This window comes from Oncorhynchus keta, chromosome 4 (assembly GCF_023373465.1).
Source record: "Oncorhynchus keta strain PuntledgeMale-10-30-2019 chromosome 4, Oket_V2, whole genome shotgun sequence".
NCBI lineage: Eukaryota > Metazoa > Chordata > Actinopteri > Salmoniformes > Salmonidae > Oncorhynchus > Oncorhynchus keta.
In genome coordinates, this window is record NC_068424.1 from 38,505,651 (window position 1) to 38,527,242 (window position 21,592).

General features: G+C 43.8%; 1 protein-coding gene across 9 annotated transcripts in view; it reads left to right on the plus strand.

Annotated features, from left to right (window-relative positions):
• The window catches only part of arhgap12b (Rho GTPase activating protein 12b), a 99,617-nt gene that overhangs the window by 3,071 nt on the left and 74,954 nt on the right, over positions 1-21,592 (plus strand). For 6 of the 9 annotated variants that reach the window (XM_052506714.1, XM_052506732.1, XM_052506729.1 and 3 more), the window contains exon 2: positions 1,280-2,132. In XM_052506714.1, the coding sequence (XP_052362674.1) occupies positions 1,389-2,132 (744 nt within the window). In that variant the 5' untranslated portion in view covers positions 1,280-1,388. The remainder of the gene's footprint in view (positions 1-1,279; positions 2,133-21,592) is intronic. The other 3 variants (XM_052506716.1, XM_052506724.1, XM_052506717.1) reach the window with 1 other exon arrangement.

Here is a 21,592-nt window from a genome sequence, read left to right on the forward strand (position 1 = left end):
ACTATTTAACTAACTATTTAGCAGTCATGGCTTGGGGGTAGAAGCTGTTCAGGGTCCTGTTGGTACCAGACTTGATACATCGGCATCGCTTGCCACGTAGTAGCAGAGAGAACAGTCTGTGACTTGGTTGGCTGAAGTCTTTGACCATTTTTAAGGCCTTCATCTCACACCACCTGGTATATAGGTCCTGGATGGCAGGGATACCAAGCAGTGATGCTGCCAGTCAAGATGCTCTCATAAATCATAGCCATCACTCACAATTCTGTGGTATAGCCTAGTCTCTGTCACTCACACTCACTCTCAGATTTACTATAACTACCTCTATTATTGATGCAAGTCTGTTGTTCACTCTTCAGCAGTGGCTAAATCTGTGTGTTTATGAATCTGTAGATGAGAGGGACATCCTTCTTATAGATACAGGCATATAGTCATGCCTCGGAAAAGCACCTGCTTTCTCCTGCCCGTGTTTCAGGATGTCAGATTGCAGTGGAGGCAGTCTGACAGGCTGTGTGTGTGGGTGGGGGTCAGGCTGTCCTCACCTGTGTTCCTGTGAGGTTGGATAATCGTGTTAACACTGGATTTCCTATCCAGTCATATACTGTTTCTGATCCTGTGGACTTAGTTGTTTTTGAAATGGAATTGTTCCTGGAAGATCCTCATTTACTGACATGTCTGGAAATAGCTTGTGACATCATGCTAGGGAAAGGGGGATACCTAGTCAGTTGTACACGGAATGCATTCAACTGAAATGTGCCTTCCACATTTAACACAAACCCCTCTGAATCAGAGAGGTGCAGAGGGCTGCCTTAATCAATATTTTGGCACCTGGGGAACAGTGGGTTAACTGCCTTTCTCAGGGGCAGAACGACAGATTTTTACCTTGGGGATTTGATCCATCAACCTTTTGGTTACTGGTCCAACACTCCTACCCACCTGGCTACCTGCCAACCCTAGTGTTGTCTGTTGAAAGAAACTTGTAATGAAGCAGAATTTAAAAGCAGGTGTTGGTGTGGTGAGTAGTAGTGTATGTTTGTGTGTAATTGCCATTCAGACAGAGGGCTGTATACTGTATTTTTGCAAGTTTCAGGTTTGTCTGAATGGGATGAAGGTAGAAATTAATGCCTTGGTCTGTGTTGAAAGAAGGTACCATTACGCTCAAACTTAAACAAAAATAACCTTTGGTGGTAGGCAAATATAACCAACAAATAATGCAGTCAAATGCTTAAAAACCTTAAAAACCTAACTGAAACCTTTCCCTATTCCCTCTCTCTTCCTGAAGTCTAGGGGAGCCCAGTGAGAGATGTCGGTCCCCCCCAACCTTCTGATTCTGAACACCACCTAAAGGTCAGAGGTTGAAGGGTCAGCGGTCAGGGGTGGTCAACACCATCATGGCTGACAGTGAAGGGCTTGGCAGCGGTGGGGTTGATCTGCCCATCCTCGCACCGGGCCAGGTGTACGTGGAGGTGGAGTACGACTATGAGTACAAGGCCAAAGATAAGATGATCTCCATCAGGCAGGGGGAGTGCTATATGCTGGTCAGGAAGACCAATGAGGACTGGTGGCAGGTACGGAAGGAAGAGGGGATGAAAGCCTTCTATGTCCCAGCGCAGTACGTCAGGGAGGTGCGCCGGGCGCTCATGCCCCCACCAAAGACCCTCGTGTCGGACGGGATGGGTGGGACGATCCGGGTAAAGCCTACAGTTCTGGATATCTGTAGCACGTCCAACGAGAACCTCAACAACAGGCTACCTCAGGAGATGTCTAGTTTTGGGAGTCCGTCGCCCACCTCCACACCCTCGCCCTCTTGGGGGCACGTCACACCACCTTCTCTGCCCAAGGATGCCAACCAGAACCCAGAAAGCCTACGGCACAGCAAGCCCCCTGGCGTAGCCGATCTGGTGCTCCTACACAACAACAAGAACCATCACCACAGCAACAGCTCCAAGTTACCGCATATGCGGGCGGAATCTCCGCCTCCCAGGGCCCCCAACAACCACCATATAAACCACAACAAGAGCCATGACTCGGACCGGACTCTCTCCTCTCCTGGGGACTCCCCGGGGGAGGGGTCAGAGAAGCTCCAGAACGACTCAGAATCTGGAGATGACCTGAGCAGCAGCTCTACTGAACAGGTAAGAGACAGTATGATGCTGCTGTTCTTAAATGGGAAGTGATTATTACAACCCTTTCTCTATCATCATCCTTTAAAAAAAAAAATTCCCTGGCTCGCAGGAAGACACTGTCGTGTGAGTGTCCTTCCCATCTCTCTCTCTCCCTCCTGTCAGAGTAAATGTTGAGTGATGGAACATCTGTCTTCCACGGTCTCCTGCAGAGCTGCCTTCATTCATCACCCCCCCCCCCCCGTGGAGAATGTGGCTTTATTCCACCCCATTGCATTGAATACTTTTTGCCAGATTTGACAAGAGCAGCAACATTTGCTGCAGGTGCTTATTATAAATAAAAAAACACCATTACCCTTGGATCTAGGGAATCGGTTTCTGTTCTGTTCAGCAAGCGTTGGTACAGATTTGTTTTTTGGGAGGGTGGATGTTTCTCCTCTGTATGTGTTGAGGTTGTTCATAGCACCGCTGGTAAAATGTAGGGTCTTCTAATTGAGTGTGATTTGTAGGACAGGGAGATATACTGGAGAGACATGTTGGTCAATCAGGCAGGTTTTGGATGTGGTTGCTGATAAGGTCAGTTTCGAGGGGCCAACTTCAACTGTGAAATAGAGCTTCGGATGACTCGCTGTCAATGGCTCTTTGAGCCTTCAAGTTTAGAGCAGAGGACTACGTGAGTCAAGTGTCATCCTCAGCAACAGCATGTATGTTACTCAGTGGTGAAAAAAGTGAAAGATAGAAAATTACTCAAGTGAAAGTCACCCAATAAAATAGTACTTCAGTATGTCTAAAAGTATTTGGTTTTAAATATACTTAATTATCAAAAGTGAATATAATTGCTAAAATATACTTAAATGTAAATCATTTCAAATTCCTTATATTAAGCAAACCAGATGGTACAATGTTATTTTTTCTTTCTTCCAGATAGCCAGAGGCACACCCCAGCAGACATAATTTACAAACCAAGCATGTACACTACATTACCAAATGTATGTGGACACCTGCTCATCAAACATCTCATTTATTTTTTTAACCAGGCAAGTCAGTTAAGAACAAATTCTTATTTTCAATGACGGCCTAGGAACAGTGGGTTAACTGCCTGTTCAGGGGCAGGACGACAGATTTGTACCTTGTCAGCTCAGGGATTTGAACTTGCAACCTTCCAGTTACTAGTCCAATGCTCTAACCACTAGGCTACCCTGCCGCCCCTCATTCCAAAATCATGTGCATTAATATGTTATAACAGCAAAAGGGGGACCAACTCCATATTAATGCACTACATGTTGGAACATTACTACAGGGACTTGCTTCCATTCAGCCACCAGAGCATTAGTGAGGTTGGTTCACTGATGTTGGGCTCGCAGTCGACATTCCAATTAATCCCAAAAGTGTTTTGATGGGGTTGAGGTCAGGGCTCTGTGAAGGCCAGTCAAGTTCTTCCACACCTATCTCGACAAACCAAACTCAGTTTCGTCCGTCGGACTGCCAGATGGTGAAGCGTGAATCATCACTCCAGAGAATGTGTTTCCACTTCGCTCCTGTGAAGGAGGTGGTGTTCTGTACTATCGCACAGCTAGTAGTATATACACAGAGAGCTAGTATTAATAATATGCATGTCAATCTCTCTCAGCTGATGGTTGGGATTGCACGTGGTGATCTTAGGCTTGTGCGTGGCTGCTCAGCTATGGAAACTTATTTCAAGAAGCTCCCAACAAACAGTTATTGTGCTGACATTGCTTCCAGAGCTAGTGAGTGTTGCAACCGAGGAAAGACAACTTTTATGCACAACACTCGGCGGTCCCGTTTTGTGAGCTTGTGTGGCCTACCACTTTGCAGCTGAGTTGTTGTTGCTCCTAGACGTTACCACTTCACGATAACAGCACTTACAGTTGACCAGAGCAGAAATTTGATAACCCGTTGTTGGAAAGATGGCATCCTATGATTATGCCACGTTGAAAGTCACTGAGCTCTTCAGTAAGGCCATTCTACTGCCAATGTTTGTTTATGGAGATTGCATGGCTGTGTGTTTGATTTTTATACACTTGTCAGTGGCTGAAATAGCTGAATCCACTCATTTGACGGGGTGTCCACATACTTTTGTGTATTTATAGTGTATGTTTAGTGAGTCAGCCAGATCAGAGGCAGTAGGGATGACCATGAATATTCTCTTTATGTGTGGGAATTTTCTCTTTATGTGTGGGAATTTTCCTGTCCTGCTAAGCATTCAAAATGTAACCAGTACTTTTGGGTGTCAGGGAAAATGTATGGAGTAAAGAGTACATTATTTGTACTTATATATATTTAAATGTAATTATTTTCTTTAGGAATGTAGTGAAGTGAAAGTTGTCAAAAATATAAAAGTAAAGTACACATACCCAAAATAACTACTTAAGTAGTACTTTTTAAAGTATTTTTACTTACATATTTTACACCACGCTGTAAAGACCTCACAGCACTGAAACCCTAATTTCCTTCCCCTCTTGAGATTAATCATCTAGCACTCCTCCTCCCACCCTTATGACTCATCATCAGGAGTGGCCTATCCTCCCGTCTGAGGTGAAAATGAATGACCCTGTGAATAAAATGTCAAGACGAGTCGCTCCTGTGATGGAGGTGGTGTTCTACGCTCTACAGAAAGGAATGGCGATGCTCTGCCTTCTTCACAACACTATCAACAAGACGGGTCCTACAGACCCTAGTTTTATGGCACCTTGATTACTGTTCAGTCGTGTGGTCAGGTGCCACAATAAAGGACTTAAGGAAAATGGCAATTAGCTCAGAACAGGGCAGCACGGCTGGCCCTTGGATGTACACAGAGAGCTAGTATTAATAATATGCATATCAATCTCTCCTGGTTGAAAGTGGAGGAGAAATTGACTTCATCACTACTTGTATTTTTGAGAGGTATTGACACGTCGAATGCACCGAGCTATCTGTCTAAACTACTGGCACACAGCTACGATGTTAACGCCAATACCGATTATTGGAGGACCAAAAAAAGCCGATACAGATTAATCTGCCGTTTTTTTTATTTGTTTTTTATTTTTATTTTTTTGGCTTTTTTTAAATATATTTTTTATTTATTTGTAATAATGACAATTACAACAATACTGAATTAACACTTATTTTAACTTAATATAATACATCAATAAAATCAATTTAGCCTCAAATAAATAATGAAACATGTTCAATTTGGTTTAAATAATGCAAAAACAAAGTGTTGGAGAAGAAAGTAAAAGTGCAATATGTGCCATGTAAGAAAGCTAACGTTTCAGTTCCTTGCTCAGAACATGAGAACATGTGAAAGCTGGTGGTTCCTTTTAACATGAGTCTTCAATATTCCCAGGTAAGAAGTTTTAGGTTGTAGTTATTATAGGACTATTTCTCTCTATACGATTTGTATTTCATATACCTTTTGACTATTGGATGTTCTTATAGGCACTTTAGTATTGCCAGTGTAACAGTATAGCTTCCATCCGTCTCCTCGCCGCTACCTGGGCTCGAACCAGGAACACATCGACAACAGCCACCCTCGAAGCAGCGTTACCCATGCAGAGCAAGGGGAACAACTACTCCAAGTCTCAGAGTGAGTGACGTTTGAAACGCTATTAGCGCGCACCCCGCTAACTAGCTAGCCATTTCACATCGGTTACACCAGCCTAATATTGAGAGTTGATAGGCTTGAAGTCATAAACAGCGCAATGATGGAAGAATTGCGAAGAGCTGCTGGCAAAATGCACGAAAGTGCTGTTTGAATGAATGCTTACGAGCCTGCTGCTGCCTACCACCGCTCAGTCAGACTGCTCTCATATCAATATCAAATCAAATATCAAATCATAGACTTAATTATAACATAATAACATGCAGAAATATGAGCCTTAGGTCATTAATATGGTAGAATCTGGAAACTAATTTTGAAAATAAAACGTTTAATCTTTCAGTGACATACGGAACCATTCCGTATTTTATCTAACGGGTGCCATCCATAAGTCTAAATATTGCTGTTACATTGCACAACCTACAATGTTTACTCATAATTACGTAAAATGATGGCAAATTAGGTGGCCCAAAATGTTGCATATACACTGACTCTGCGTGCAACGAACGCAAGAGAAGTAACACAATTTCACCTGGTTAATATTGCCTGCTAACCTGGATTTCTTTTAGCTAAATATGGAGGTTTAAAAATATATACTTCTGTGTATTGATTTTAAGAAAGGCATTGATGTTTATGGTTAGGTACACGTTAGAGCAACAACAGTCCTTTTTCGCGAATGCGCACCGCATCGATTATATGCAACGCAGGATATGCTAGATAAAATAGTGATATTATCAAATGTATTTATATAGCCCTTCGTACATCAGCTGATATCTCAAAAACCCAGCCTAAAACCCCAAACACCAAGCAATGCATGTGTAGAAGCACGATGACTCCCTAGAAAGGCCAAAACCTAGGAAGAAACATAGAAAGGAACCAGGCTGTGAGGGGTGGCCAGTCCTTCTGGCTGTGCCGGGTGGAGATTCAGAACATGGCCAAGATGTTCATAAATGACCAGCATGGTCAGATAATATGGTCTGGGACAGGTAGCACGTCCGGTGAACAGGTCAGGATTCCAGCACGGCCAGGTGGACTGGGGACAGCAAGGTAGTCCTGAGGCTCAGGTCCTCCGAGAAAGAGAGAGCAAACTTTTTTTGTTTTAATTTTACCCCTTTTTCTCCCCAATTTCATGGTAGCTACTATCTTGTCTCATCGCTACAACTCCCGTACGGGCTCGGGAGAGACGAAGGTTGAAAGTCATGCGTCCTCCGATACACAACCCAACGCACTGCTTCTTAACACAGCGCCATCCAACCCGGAAGCCAGCCGCACCAACATGTCGGAGGAAACACCGCGCACCTGGCAACCTTGGTTAGCGCGCACTGCAACCGGCGCGCCACAGGAGTCGCTGGTGCGCGATGAGACAAGGATTTCCCTACCGGCCAAACCCTCGCTAACCCGGACAATGCATCGCCCCACAGACCTCCCGGTCGCGGCCGGTTACGACAGAACCTGGGCACGAACCCAGAGTCTCTGGTGGCACAGCTGGCGCTGCAGTACAGTGCCCTTAACCACTGCGCCACCCGGGAGGCAGAGAGAGTATACTTAAATTCACACAGGACACTGGATAAGACAGGAGAAGTACTCTAGATATAACAAACTGACCCTAGCCCCGACACAAACTACTGCAGCATAAATACTGGAGGCTGAGACAGGAGGGGTCAGGAGACAACCATGTGTAGTTATAACTAGTGATTATGATTGATTGATTTTTTATAAGATAAGTTTAATGCTAGCTAGCAACTTACCTTGGCTTCTTACTGCATTCGCGTAACAGGCATGCTCCTCGTGAGGCAGGTGGTTAGAGCCTTAACCATAATGTTGCAAGATTGAATCCCTGAGCTGACAAGGTAAAAATCGGTCATTCTGCCCCTGAACAAGGCAGTTAACCCACCGTTCCTAGGCCGTCATTGAAAATAAGAATGTCTTCTTAACTGACTTGCCTAGTTAAATAAAGGCCCCCAAAAATTCCGATTTATGATTGTTATGAAAACTTGAAATCGGCCCCAATGAATCGTCCATTCCGATTAATCGGTCGACCTCTAGTCTCTTCACAGTCCCCAAGTCCAGAACAGTCTATGGGAGGTACATATTACTACATAGAGCCATGACTACATGGAACTCTATTCCACATCAAGTAACTGATGCAAGCAGCACGATTAAGATTTTAAAAAATATATAAAAAGACACCTTATGGGACATAGGGGACTGTGAAGCAACACAAACATTAGCACACACATACGCACTATACATACACATGGATTTAGTACTGTAGATATGTGGTATTGGTGGAGTAGGGCCTGAGGGCATACAGTGTGTTGTGAATGTATTTTAATGTTTTTAAAATTGTATAACCTGCCTTAATTTATCTTAATTAGCTGCTACTTTAGCATCAGCTAATGAGGATCCATAATAAATACAACTGGATATTGTTTTTTTTCCTCAATTCAGGATTGTGAAGGCTCTTTGTGGAGCAGGAGGCAGCTGAGGGACTGGGCTTGAATAGAAACTAGGTCATATCAGCTGAGTCTGCTCTGCTCTGTCGCCCCACTGGCCGCGGGACCTGTGTTTGTGTGAGGACGAGTGTGAGAATGGTGTGTGTGAGAGAGAGTCATGTGTTTGGGCTGGAAAAGAGGGAGAATGGAACTTATGGTGGAACATGGTCGGTGATGTTGGACCATGGCGGGGCGGACCGTGGTTAAAATTAGAATGGTATGATTATGCATCCTGTTGAACAAAAACATGCTAAATTATCTTCTGTGTGTCACTCACCAGAATTAACTTTATGCTTGTCAAATTGGCGACCATAATCGTACACATTCGCTCATGTCATTTTCATGTGCATCAAAGGGTTTTAGTTGAATGTTTCTGACAGACTGTAGCGCCAACGGAGCGTATGAATAGCCCACCGAAGGTTGGCTCTTCCAGTGAACCTGCAGAGATTGTTCACTGTCTGGTCAGGTGAAACCTGCTCTTTTTCACTTTGTGGTCTTTAGTCTTTCCTATCTGGCCAGTTGCTATGCATGTGATTGGCCCTGCAGTGCAGCCAACCAACCAACACTTCGATTTCCTGTGTCATTGCAGGGTTACAGAAAAAGATCTGTGTATATGTGCTAAACAAAGCACTTTCAGTATGAGCCGAGACAGTAAGTTATTAGAAGGCTCTTTTTCTCTGTTCTCCACTTCTCCTTTTTCTACCAATCCCATCTAACCTCCCCTTGCCTGTATCCTTCTCGGTCCATAAGAGAGAGAATCAGTGTGTGTGTGTGTGTGTGTGTGTGTGGGGAGGGGGATTTGTCAGTGACAAGCCTGTAGTCTGGTGCCAGTTGGTCTCCCTAGCCTAGCTACATTGATTTGAGCTGTACAGTGAATGATGGTAAACCTCTGTGTTACCATATTCTCCCTGCCTGTTTAATTCCTTTCTCTGTAGGGCTCTGTCTGGCTAGTAGCTATAGGATGGAGTGGCCTACATTTCTCTGGCTGATACACAACTTTGGTTCATTGTCAATGTGACCTCTGAATCCCACGTAGATACACCCCCCTTCTAAAAGCACAGCCCCTATGCTCTTATTAAAAGATTGGCCAAATAAGACCATAACCTTACTTCTCAAGACCCTGGCCTGGCATCTGTATGGACTGGTATTTCAGTTTTTTGACACCATGTGGGCCACCCTCATGTTCTTGTTCGCACGCTCTACTACGAGATATGAAGGAGATTCTGAAGCGGAGTGGCTTAAGACATTTACATTTTTCAATTCACATTATGGCCTTAACTTTCATTGTGACTGGCAACACAACATTCTTGTTCCGCAGCTCAATTTGACCGCAAATATCACAGCAGTCACAGTAAGCACAAACTATTCTAACCAGATTTCCATCCAACCTTTTTTTATGTGAGTAAAGTACATGTTGAATTAAACATGTCATGACAGGCCAATATGGAAACACATTTTTTTTTCCAGTAAATTTTCCAAATGTCGTCAACACAAAATACACGAGACAAGGTGAGAGATGTTTGTGTGGGTAAAATGAATTATGCGAATAATGTCGTTGGAAGCGCTTTAATGCGCAAATATTGATATAATGACCATCATATCGAAGTACACTAGGAATCACGTGATGGAACGTTGTGTGGTCTTCCCACTACGACTCGTCGGGAAAGCATGCAGTTTGTTGACATATAAATGTTGATGAATTTCACAGGGTGGGTGAAAGTGCAAGGTGATGAGCTTTCCAATAAATATCTAGGGTCTTATTCTGGTGACATGATAGTTGAAATATAAATAGTTTTGCTCTTTTGTTCATAAAATCTCATGATGTGGACTATGCGTGCGCTCTTAGAGTGCCTTTGCCAATACCAGAGTGGGAACAATCGCTATATAATGGACAAAAAACGGAGAAAACGACTCGGTAGAGTTGAAAATGCCAAGGAAACCCATTCATCTTGTATGTTTTATTAGGTTCATGGTAATTTAACTGCAAAATGTATTTGTATGTGCACTATGTTATCATGCACAGCCTTATCTGAAACAAGTACATTTGATGGAAACACATCACAGTGGGAAAATGTGCATATTGTTTTTGTCGCTTTTTGAATATTCGTATGAAAATCTGTTGCCAGTTGGATGGCAACCTAGCTACTAACAAACTGTTTTATTTTAAAACATATTATACTATAGAACAGGGCCTGGACGATACCATTATCGAAATATTTATTTCCCTTGGGGAAAAAATGAAAACACAATGCAGCTGAAACACTTCGGTCCTTTAAAAAAAAACCTGCTTTATGTAAAATATTGTGTGCTATAGCTTGGAAAATATATACATGTAACTATATATGACAACATAATGATGTTTGTTTCCAACATTAGGGCTGTTTTCCTAAAGAAATTTAATCCGTCTCCTGTTTTGTTTCCTTGCTACGATACTAACGAGCATCGTGATGTAGTCCCGGTCCTACTATTGAATAATGCAACCAAACCATATTACACTCTTGAATAATGCAACGATTTACAAGCATGTGCAGACAATTAATGGGTTTATTTTCTCTTCTGTAGGCTACACTGTTTAGCTTCAAGACAAAAGCACAGAGTTGCTAACATGTCGGCAGGGTAGCCTAGTGGTTAGAGCGTTGGACTAGTAACCGGAAGCTGACAAGGTACAAATCTGTCTTTCTGCCCCCTGAACAAGGCAGTTAAACCACTTTCCTAGGCCGCCATTGAAAATAAGAATTTGTTCTTAACTGACTTGCCTGGTTAAATAAAGGTAAAATAAAATGTCTTCATTAAGTAATGTTAGCCTATGCATCATTACAACAAAACAGGCTTCACATTTATCCATGTCATGCAAATCATTACATGTGGTAAAAGAAAATTGCGACGGAACTTGGGTCTAAGTGAATTCACTGCGGAGTTGCGGCATGCTGTTTTTTTATTTTTATGGGAGCCCATACCCGCTGCAAAAAAAATGCCTCTGTGATTGTCAGATCAACTGTAGCCTACTGAAAAATAACCACAGCTGCTGGTAGACTTGAAAAACCTATGTGCTCTGTTTACATCTGGGCCAGGGGAAGTGTAATAGCATGTTTTTATAGCCTAAGCTATACATGTATAGTCTAAAATAAACCCATTTGTTTGTGTTCTGAGAAAATGTGATACAATTTTGTTTCTATTCAAACTTCGGGTGGCTAGGCTATATAGACTTTTTTTAATCCAAAATGATTGACTGGAATTAATCAATCAACACTAGTGATGACATACTCATAAGGTATCTTTTTAATTACAGATGCAAAGGCCTACATGATGCAACCGTGTCTACAGCAATCTCAACCCTGTTAGTTTTTGTCCAATCGCAGTTATCTCTTTGTCTGTGTAAAGGGTTTTAATATTTTCATCCTCCCTAAATTCAGGAGTTTTTTTTATTTTTTTTAATAAAAATTATATGGCTGATGTACTTTTTATTTTTTTATTTTACAGCTGATTTATTTCTGTCATACTAAGGTCCAGAGTTGGTTAGATTAGCCTACTAGCAGATCAGGAAAAACTCAGGGGCACAGGAAAATAATTCCCCCACCACTCTGGGACCTGTGGTGCCACATCCATAGTTTTACGTGGCTCAGTGCAGCCGGCAGCTACTGCGACAATTTCAGAATATAATAGGCTATTACTGCAATTTCAGTTACACTCAATAAAACAAGTCTCAAATATTAGGAAAATGTCTGTACATTTCAGCTGTTTCAAAAACATTGCTCTGCTATTACAATTTTATACTGTAGGAGTGTTGGCTCAATGAGACAATTTATTTTAAACTGCCCTGCTTCAAGGACGAGTGTCGTGCGCTACCTCTGGATAAGACATAGCAAGTTTACATTTGAGTAATATGTGTAGCAGATGGTAATTCTAACTCAAAGTTTAAAGTAAAAAAAAATAGTGTAAGTGTGAAGAGGCTCGCTCTCTTTCTCTCTGACCGTTTTCACATTGAGGATAGCAAAGGGACATTTTCAAGAGGTTCTCAAGAGGTATCGGTTCTTGAGAGACAATGCAATGCTTTTGAATGAACTTGATAAATGATCACATTTCGAGCAGGGCAGTGTAAACATAATTATCTTGTTGAGCTCAATACTCTGACAGGCTGACTACACCGTTCGCGTCATGTGCGCGAGCGTTGCAAAATAAATGTAGAAATCTATATTATTCAATTATTGCATCCACACTGCTCGTGCGCGCCAATGAGCATCTGCGTTGCCATGGGCTAAAATAGAAGTCAGTTGTATTTGTGACGCAGATCATGCTGCAAGTCCTGCCTCTCCCATCTCCTCATTGGTTTATAGAAGCAGGTACCCACGTGCCATCTCCTCATTGGTTATACCCACGTGGGTGACTGAAAGACAAATGAGGTCAGTGGCGGTAATGCACCAAATTAATATAATTACATTTACATTACATTTAAGTCATTTAGCAGACGCTCTTATCCAGAGCGACTTACAAATTGGTGCATTCACCTTATGACATACAGTGGAACAGTCACTTTACAATAGTGCATCTAAATCTTAAAGGGGGGTGAGAAGGATTACTTATCCTATCCTAGGTATTCCTTAAAGAGGTGGGGTTTCAGGTGCCCCCCGGAAGGTGGTGATTGACTCCGCTGTCCTGGCGTCGTGAGGGTGTTTGTTCCACCATTGGGGGCCAGAGCAGCGAACAGTTTTGACTGGGCTGAGCGGGAACTGTACTTCCTCAGTGGTAGGGAGGCGAGCAGGCCAGAGGTGGATGAACGCAGTGCCCTTGTTTGGGTGTAGGGCCTGATCAGAGCCTGGAGGTACTGAGGTGCCGTTCCCCTCACAGCTCCGTAGGCAAGCACCATGGTCTTGTAGCGGATGCGAGCTTCAACTGGAAGCCTGTGGAGAGAGCGGAGGAGCGGGGTGACGTGAGAGAACTTGGGAAGGTTGAACACCAGACGGGCTGCGGCGTTCTGGATGAGTTGTAGGGGTTTAATGGCACAGGCAGGGAGCCCAGCCAACAGCGAGTTGCAGTAATCCAGACGGGAGATGACAAGTGCCTGGATTAGGACCTGCGCCGCTTCCTGTGTGAGGCAGGGTCGTACTCTGCGGATGTTGTAGAGCATGAACCTACAGGAACGGGCCACCGCCTTGATGTTAGTTGAGAACGACAGGGTGTTGTCCAGGATCACGCCAAGGTTCTTAGCGCTCTGGGAGGAGGACACAATGGAGTTGTCAACCGTGATGGCGAGATCATGGAACGGGCAGTCCTTCCCGGGAGGAAGAGCAGCTCCGTCTTGCCGAGGTTCAGCTTGAGGTGGTGATCCGTCATCCACACTGATATGTCTGCCAGACATGCAGAGATGCGATTCGCCACCTGGTCATCAGAAGGGGGAAAGGAGAAGATTAATTGTGTGTCGTCTGCATAGCAATGATAGGAGAGACCATGTGAGGTTATGACAGAGCCAAGTGACTTGGTGTATAGCGAGAATAGGAGAGGGCCTAGAACAGAGCCCTGGGGGACACCAGTGGTGAGAGCGCGTGGTGAGGAGACAGATTCTCGCCACGCCACCTGGTAGGAGCGACCTGTCAGGTAGGACGCAATCCAAGCGTGGGCCGCGCCGGAGATGCCCAACTCGGAGAGGGTGGAGAGGAGGATCTGATGGTTCACAGTATCGAAGGCAGCCGATAGGTCTAGAAGGATGAGAGCAGAGGAGAGAGAGTTAGCTTTAGCGGTGCGGAGCGCCTCCGTGATACAGAGAAGAGCAGTCTCAGTTGAATGACTAGTCTTGAAACCTGACTGATTTGGATCAAGAAGGTCATTCTGAGAGAGATAGCGGGAGAGCTGGCCAAGGACGGCACGTTCAAGAGTTTTGGAGAGAAAAGAAAGAAGGGATACTGGTCTGTAGTTGTTGACATCGGAGGGATCGAGTGTAGGTTATAAGGGGTGCAACTCTCGCTCTCTTGAAGAAGGAAGGGACGTAGCCAGCGGTCAGGGATGAGTTGATGAGCGAGGTGAGGTGAGGTAAGGGAGAAGGTCTCCGGAAATGGTCTGGAGAAGAGAGGGGATAGGGTCAAGCGGGCAGGTTGTTGGGCGGCCGGCCGTCACAAGACGCGAGATTTCATCTGGAGAGAGAGGGAGAAAGAGGTCAGAGCACAGGGTAGGGCAATGTGAGCAGAACCAGCGGTGTCGTTTGACTTAGCAAACGAGGATCGGATGTCGTCGACCTTCTTTTCAAAATGGTTGACGAAGTCATCTGCAGAGAGGGAGGAGGGGGGAGGATTCAGGAGGGAGGAGAAGGTGGCAAAGAGCTTCCTAGGGTTAGAGGCAGAAAATTGGTTTGTTTTGATATTTTAACCTGCGTGCTGTGATCACGTTTGGTGTGGAGGGACAAAATACATTTATGCACAATGGGAGATGGGCAGTAGAGAAAATATTGCAGTTTTAAAGCTTTCAGCAATTTTGCTCATTTTGCCATAGGGAAGAGATTTGTTTTACAGCTAATTTCCTGCAATTCTACACATTTTAAAATGACTTGTGCCATGTTTTTTTATATGTTTATTTTCCAATAAAAAATCAATTGACATTCATTGTACTTTTGAATGGGATGGCCAATTTAGAGGACAAAACTTCCCCCACTTACACAAAATAAAACAATATCCAGTATAATATCCAGTATAATAAGACAGCATATACTGTACTTTTGAATGGGATGGCCAATTTAGAGGACAAAACTTCCCCCACTTACACAAAATAAAACAATATCCAGTATAATATCCAGTATAATAAGAAGACAGCATATACTGTATTTTTTGTTAAAAATTATTCCCCAATTAGTGCAGCCGGCAGCTACAAATTAGTAGCTACTATATTGTCTCATCGCTACAACTCTCGTACGGGCACGGGAGAGACAAAGGTTGAAAGTCATGCGTCCTCCGATACTGCTTCTTAACACAGCGCGCATCCAACCCGGGAAGCCAGCCGAACCAATGTGTCGTGCAACCTTGGTTAGCGCGCACTGCGCCCGACCCGCCACGGGTATGGCTGGTGCGCGATGAGACAAGGACATCCCTACCGACGAAGCCCTCCCTAACCCGGATGACACTAGGCCAATTGTGCATCGCCCCACGGACCTCCCGGTTACGACAGAGCCTGGGCGTGAACCCAGGGACTCTGTTGGCACAGCTGGCGCTGCAGTACAGCGCCCTTAACCACTGCGCCACCCGGGAGGCCCACAAGCAGTCAAGTCAAGTTAAGTCAAAAATAAATATTGAGTGGAGTACAGCACAGCGTAGCAGCAGATCATCAACGCAGTTATTAAGCGGGACTAGATCATTTATCCAGTATTGGCTGCCATATTTTGTAAAGCATTGGACTTCTATTGGAGGTATTGTATCGACTCTTTTCCATATGTATTACATTCCCTAAATCCCATAACCACATTTTCAAAGGTAGGAACACTCTCCAATTTTCAAAATTGCAAAATGAGCCTTTAGGCTAATGGAGTACAAAGAGAGACAGCCTTCCCGAAAATGAGAGGCCAGTAAGCATGTAATTTAGGACATGTCCAAAATAAGTGGGTCAACGTCCCCTCATCCTGCTTGCACCTCTCTCTCACTGGTGAGGTGTCCGTGAATATTTTATTCAGTTTTACTTTTGAGTAATGTAACCTGTGTATCACCTTAAACTGTACAAGATTGTGTCTGGCATTCACTGAACTGCGGTTTATATTCCTGAGAGCTTCTACCCAGTCCTCATCTAAGATTTCTGAAGCAAGTTCTTGTTCCCAACCCCTTTTTAATAGTGTCTGTGGATACCTCTATGTGGGCCTGTAGCACATCATACAGTCTAGAGACTTGAATGGGGTTTGACAAGGATCAGGCTATTTGGCTTAATGCCACACTGTGGGATTTGTGTCCATAAGACATTTCTGATTTGGAGGTATCTGAAAAAATGTGAAAAAATGTGTTGTTGGCATGTTTAACTTACCCTGTAATTGTTGAAATGAAGATAACTGACCAATGTATAAATTAGCAATTGTTGTGAGCCCCTTCTCCCGGATAGGGGGCAGTATTTGGAAGTTTGGATGACTGAGATGCCCAAAGTAAACTACCTGTTACTAAGGCCCAGAAGCTAGGATATGCATATAATTGGTAGATTTGGATAGAAAACACTAACGTTTCCGAAACTGTTAAAATAATGTCTGTAAGTATAACAGAACTGATATGGCAGGTGAAAATCTGAGGAAAATCCATCCAGGAAGTGGGATATTTTTGATGTGTGTGGTTTTCAATTGAATGCCAATACAGTTTATATTGGGTTAGGACCCAGATTGCAATTCCTATGGCTTCCACTAGATGTCAAGTCTTTAGACTGTTTCAGGCTTGTATTCTGAAAAATGAGGAAGAATGAGACTATTTTATAAGTTAACTGTAGTAAAAACTACAGTTTTGGAGGACAAAGAATACTGCGTTGCATCCAAAGAACACCATACCTACTGTGAAGCATGGGGGTGGAAACATCATGCTTTGGGGCTGTTTTTCTGCAAAAGGACCAGGACGACTGATCCGTGTAAAGGAAAGAATGAATGGGGCCATGTATCGTGAGATTTTGAGTGAAAACCTCCTTCCATCAGCAAGGGCATTGAAGATGAAATGTGACTGGGTCTTTCAGCATGACAATGATCCCAAACACACCGCCCGGGCAACGAAGGAGTGGCTTCGTAAGAAGTATTTCAAGGTCCTGGAGTGGCCTAGACAGTCTCCAGATCTCAACCCCATAGAAAATCTTTGGAGCGAGTTGAAAGTCCGTGTTGCCCAGCAATAGCCCCAAAACATCACTGCTCCAGAGGAGATCTGCATGGAGGAATGGGCCAAAATACCAGCAACAGTGTGTGAAAACCTTTGAAGACTTACAGAAAACGTTTGATCTCTGTCATTGCCAACAAAGGGTATATAACAAAGTATTGAGAAACTTTTGTTATTGACCAAATACTTATTTTCCACCATAATTTGCAAATAAATTCATAAAAATCCTACAATGTGATTTTCTGGATTTTTTTCTTTCTCATTTTGTCTGTCATAGTTGAAGTGTACCTATGATGAAAATTACAGACCTCATCTTTTTAAGTGGGAAAACTTGAACAATTGGTGGCTGACTAAATACTTTTTTGCCCCACTCTATATCGACATAACCTGAAAGGCCACTCAGCAAGGAAGAAGCCACTGCTCCAAACCCGCCATAAAAGAGACATACTACGGTTTGCAACTGCACATGGGGACCAAGATCGTACATTTTGGAGAATTCACCTCTGGTCTGATGAAACAAAAATAGAACTGTTTGGCCATAATGATGATGTTATGTTTGGAGGAAAAGGGGAGGCTTGCAAGCCGTTGAACACCATCCCAACCGTGAAGCATGGGGGTGGCAGCATCATGCTGTGGGGGTGCTTTGCTGCAGGAGGGTCTCGTGCACTTCATAAAGTATATATATCATCATGTGGAATGAAAGTGATGTGGATATATTGAAGCAACATCTCAAGACATCAGTCAAAGTTAAAGCTTGGTCGCAAATGGGTCTTCCAAATGGTCAATGACACCAAGCATACTTCCAAAGTTGTGGCAAAATGCCCTATGGACAACAAAGTCAAGGCATTGGAGTGGCCATCACAAAGCCCTGTCCTCAATCCTATGGAATTGTTTTGGGCAAAACTGAAAAAGCGGATGCGAGCAAGGAGCCCTACAAACCTGACTCGGTTACATCAGCTCTGTCAGGAGGAATGGGCCAAAATTCACCCAACTTATTGTAGGAGGCTTGTTGAAGGCTATCTGACACGTTTGACCCAAGTTAAACAATTTAAAGGCAATACTACCAAATATAATTGAGCGTATGTGAACTTCTGACCCCCTGGGAATGTGATGATAGAAATGAAAGCTTAAATAATTCATTCTCTACTAACATTTCACATTCTTAAAATAAAGTGGTGATCATAACTGACCTAAAACAGGGACTTTTTACTAGGATTAAATGTCAGGAATTTTTAAATGTGAATGTAAATGTATTTGGCAAAGGTGTATGTAGACTTCTGACTTCAACTGTATGTGTGAGATCTATATATATTTTATTTTTGGGTGGTGGGAATAGGCTTTCATATAGTACATCTCAACTCCCCAGTGAATAATACCCACGGTTTCAGTCATACTTTGCTTTTACCAATTTACTTTTACTAATGATTTGCATGATATAAATACAAATTAAGCATGGTTTGTTGTAAGGTAGGCCTACTGTACTTTTAAATTCTAATTAGAGGGGTAATCGTATATTTTTGATAGGCTAACGTTACTTGATGACGACGTTGTTAGCTTTAGCTAGCACTAACTATGTGCTTTTCTCTTGAAGCTAAAATGTAATGAGTGTATAGATGGAAAACATTCACAAACTTAAATGGGAGGCAACAGTCATAATATAATGGGCTTAACAGCCAATGTGCATTATTTAACATTTACTATTAAAATTGTACTCACTTGTTGGAATTGTTTACAAGTTGCTAGCTATCCCATAAAGCCTTCAATATTTTCATTTTCTGTGGTTTGGTAACTTCCTATTGATGGACTCTGGCTGGACTAAAGTCCAGTCAAAGTATGAGGGGTTCGTCTTGCAACGGAGCTTTCAACCGCAAGGGGGCATTGCATTTCCACTCCATTGTGGACGTCCCTATTGAAATTACATGACATTCGGTTTAACATAACGGGGTACTTGTGGGTAATGTGAACAAGGCATGAGAGGTGTGAGCTGTACAATGGCTAAACGTGACCACTATCTTAGTCTTACTTTTATGATTGGACTATTCTGCTAGATGCTCTAATGTAGGGGTTCTCAAGCTTTTTGTGGCCGGGGACCCCTTTTATGACAGCAAATTCATCGCTGACCTTATGATCAGAACACAGCTCGAGTTTGATTTTTTAAAATACCATACGTGGAGTTTTACTATGACTTCGGCAGTGCATGGCCGGACCAATCAATTCTTTAGCCCTGGGAAAGAACAGAAACCACCTCTTGGCATCGGAGAAAAATAAATCAATTTTTATGCTATTTTCCTGCAATTCTACACATTTTGTCATGGGGCAGAGAGAACTTTACAGTTTTAAAGCTTAAATACAGTGCATTTATGTTCATTATTGAGATTAAAAATATCCCTGTGAGCCTCCCAGACCATGCATAGCCCGGTGCGTTTACATCGCAGTGCCTCGTATCGGTTGGGCTAGAGTGGGCATCGAGCCAGGTGCCATGAAGCCGGCTCAGCGCATCTGGTCTCCAATGCGTCTCCTCGGGCCGGGGTACATGGCACCAGCCCTATGCATGGTGTCCCCGGTTCGCCAGCACAGCCCAGTGCGGTCTACCACCTCGCCGCACTGGCCTGGCTACGGGGAGTATCCAGCCAGGTAGGGTTGTGCAGGCTCGGTGCTCGAGACCTCCAGTGCGCCTCCACGGTTCGGTCTATCCGGTGCCTCCTCCACGCACCAGGCCTCCGGTGGCAGCCCCCCGCACCAGGCTGTCTCTCAATCTCCTTCCTGCAGGTGCTCCGGCCTGTCCCGAGCTGCCGGAGTCTCCCGTCTGTCCCGAGCTGCCGGAGTCTCCCGTCTGTCCCGAGCTGCCGGAGTCTGCCGTCTGTCCATTCGGGACCCATTGCTAGGGTCCCCAGTCCGAGGTCGGCGGCGATGGTCGCCGCTCGAAAGGCACCACGGAGGCGGGTTAAGAGGCGGAGAAAGACTGGTGGCGTGGGGTCCACGTCCCGCGCCAGACCCGCCACCGTGAGACCCTCCCCTATAGGTTCAGATTTTGCGGCCGGAGTCCGCACCTTTGGGAGGGGGGGTACTTGTCACGTTCTGACCTTAGTTTTTTGTTAGGTCTTTTATTTTAGTTGGTCAGGGCGTGAGTTGGGGTGGGCATTCTGTTGTTTTCTATGTTCTGTTGTTATATTTCTATGTGTTTGGCCTCGTATGGTTCTCAATCAGAGGCAGGTGTCAGTTGTTGTCTCTGATTGGGAGCCATATTTCGGTAGCCTGTTTTCTATTGTGTTTTGTGGGTGGTTGGATCCTGTGTTAGTGTTATCACCATACGGGACTGTTTCGGTTGTTTGTTTGTACTTTTGTTATTTTGTTCAGTGTTCTGTTGATTTTATTAAATATATCATTATGGACACTTACCACGCTGCACATTGGTCTGATCCTTGCTACTCATCCTCTGATGAAGAGGAATTCCGTTACAGCAAGTCATTACTCTAATCTTTAGAATTGCATTGTATTCATTACATTCATTTTTGTTTCTAAATGAAGTCATTTTGAGAATAAATAAATAATTCTACATCTCAAAATAGGACGCTGCCCCTAGACGTTCTTCGTTCCAAACAAGATATCGAACTGGCTGGTATGGGCTTGTCAAGACAAATGTTGGTTGTCTTTTTGTAGCTTTCTTTTAGCAGACTCAACAGTAACCAGCATATTGCTAGTATTTTCACTATTGAAGGATCCTATCCATAAAATATATAAGCTCAGTGAGCGAATAGACTATTTTCGCTCTAGACAGTTTTACAGTTTGTGTGTGCTGTGTGAAGGCATCAACTCATGTACTGCTTGAGAAATTGTGGCTCGTAGGAACGTGGTGGTGCTTGAATGAATGGCCAATCATATGCTTAAATACAAATAGCATATGACTTTTCTGCATGTCGTCTTCTATGGTTTTCAATACTAGACTATGACCGGGAATCTAAATGTTGAACTGGATCGCAAGCATTTACTGAAGTTACTGGGCTGGTTGGGCCAGTGACTGGAGAGATCTACTGGCCCTACTGATTTCCTGGCCCCGGACCAGCAGGCCATCGCATCGGACCCTGATTACGCTGTAAATATACCCTCTAAACTTATTCCATGGAACCCGTGGCCAAAATTTTGTTTAATATGTTATTAGAAATATTCATAAAACACAAAAGCTTAAGATCACCATGCAGCAATGCCAAGCGTCGTCTGCAGTAGCGTAAAGCTCGCCGCCATTGGACTCTGGAGCAGTGGAAACACGTTCTCTGGAGTAATGAATCACGCTTCACCATCTGGCAGTCCGACGGACTAATCTGGGTTTTGCGAATGCCAGGAGAACACTACCTGCCGGATGCATAGTGCCAACTGTAAAGTTTGGTAGAGGAGGGATAATGGTCTGGGGCTGTTTTTCATGGTTAGGGCTAGTCCCCTTAGTTCCAGTGAAGGGAAATCTTAACGCTACAGCATACAATGGCATTCTAGATGATTCTGTGCTTCCAACTTTGTGGCACCAGTTTGGGGAAGGCCCTTTCCTGTTTCAGCATGACAATGACCCCGTGCACAAAG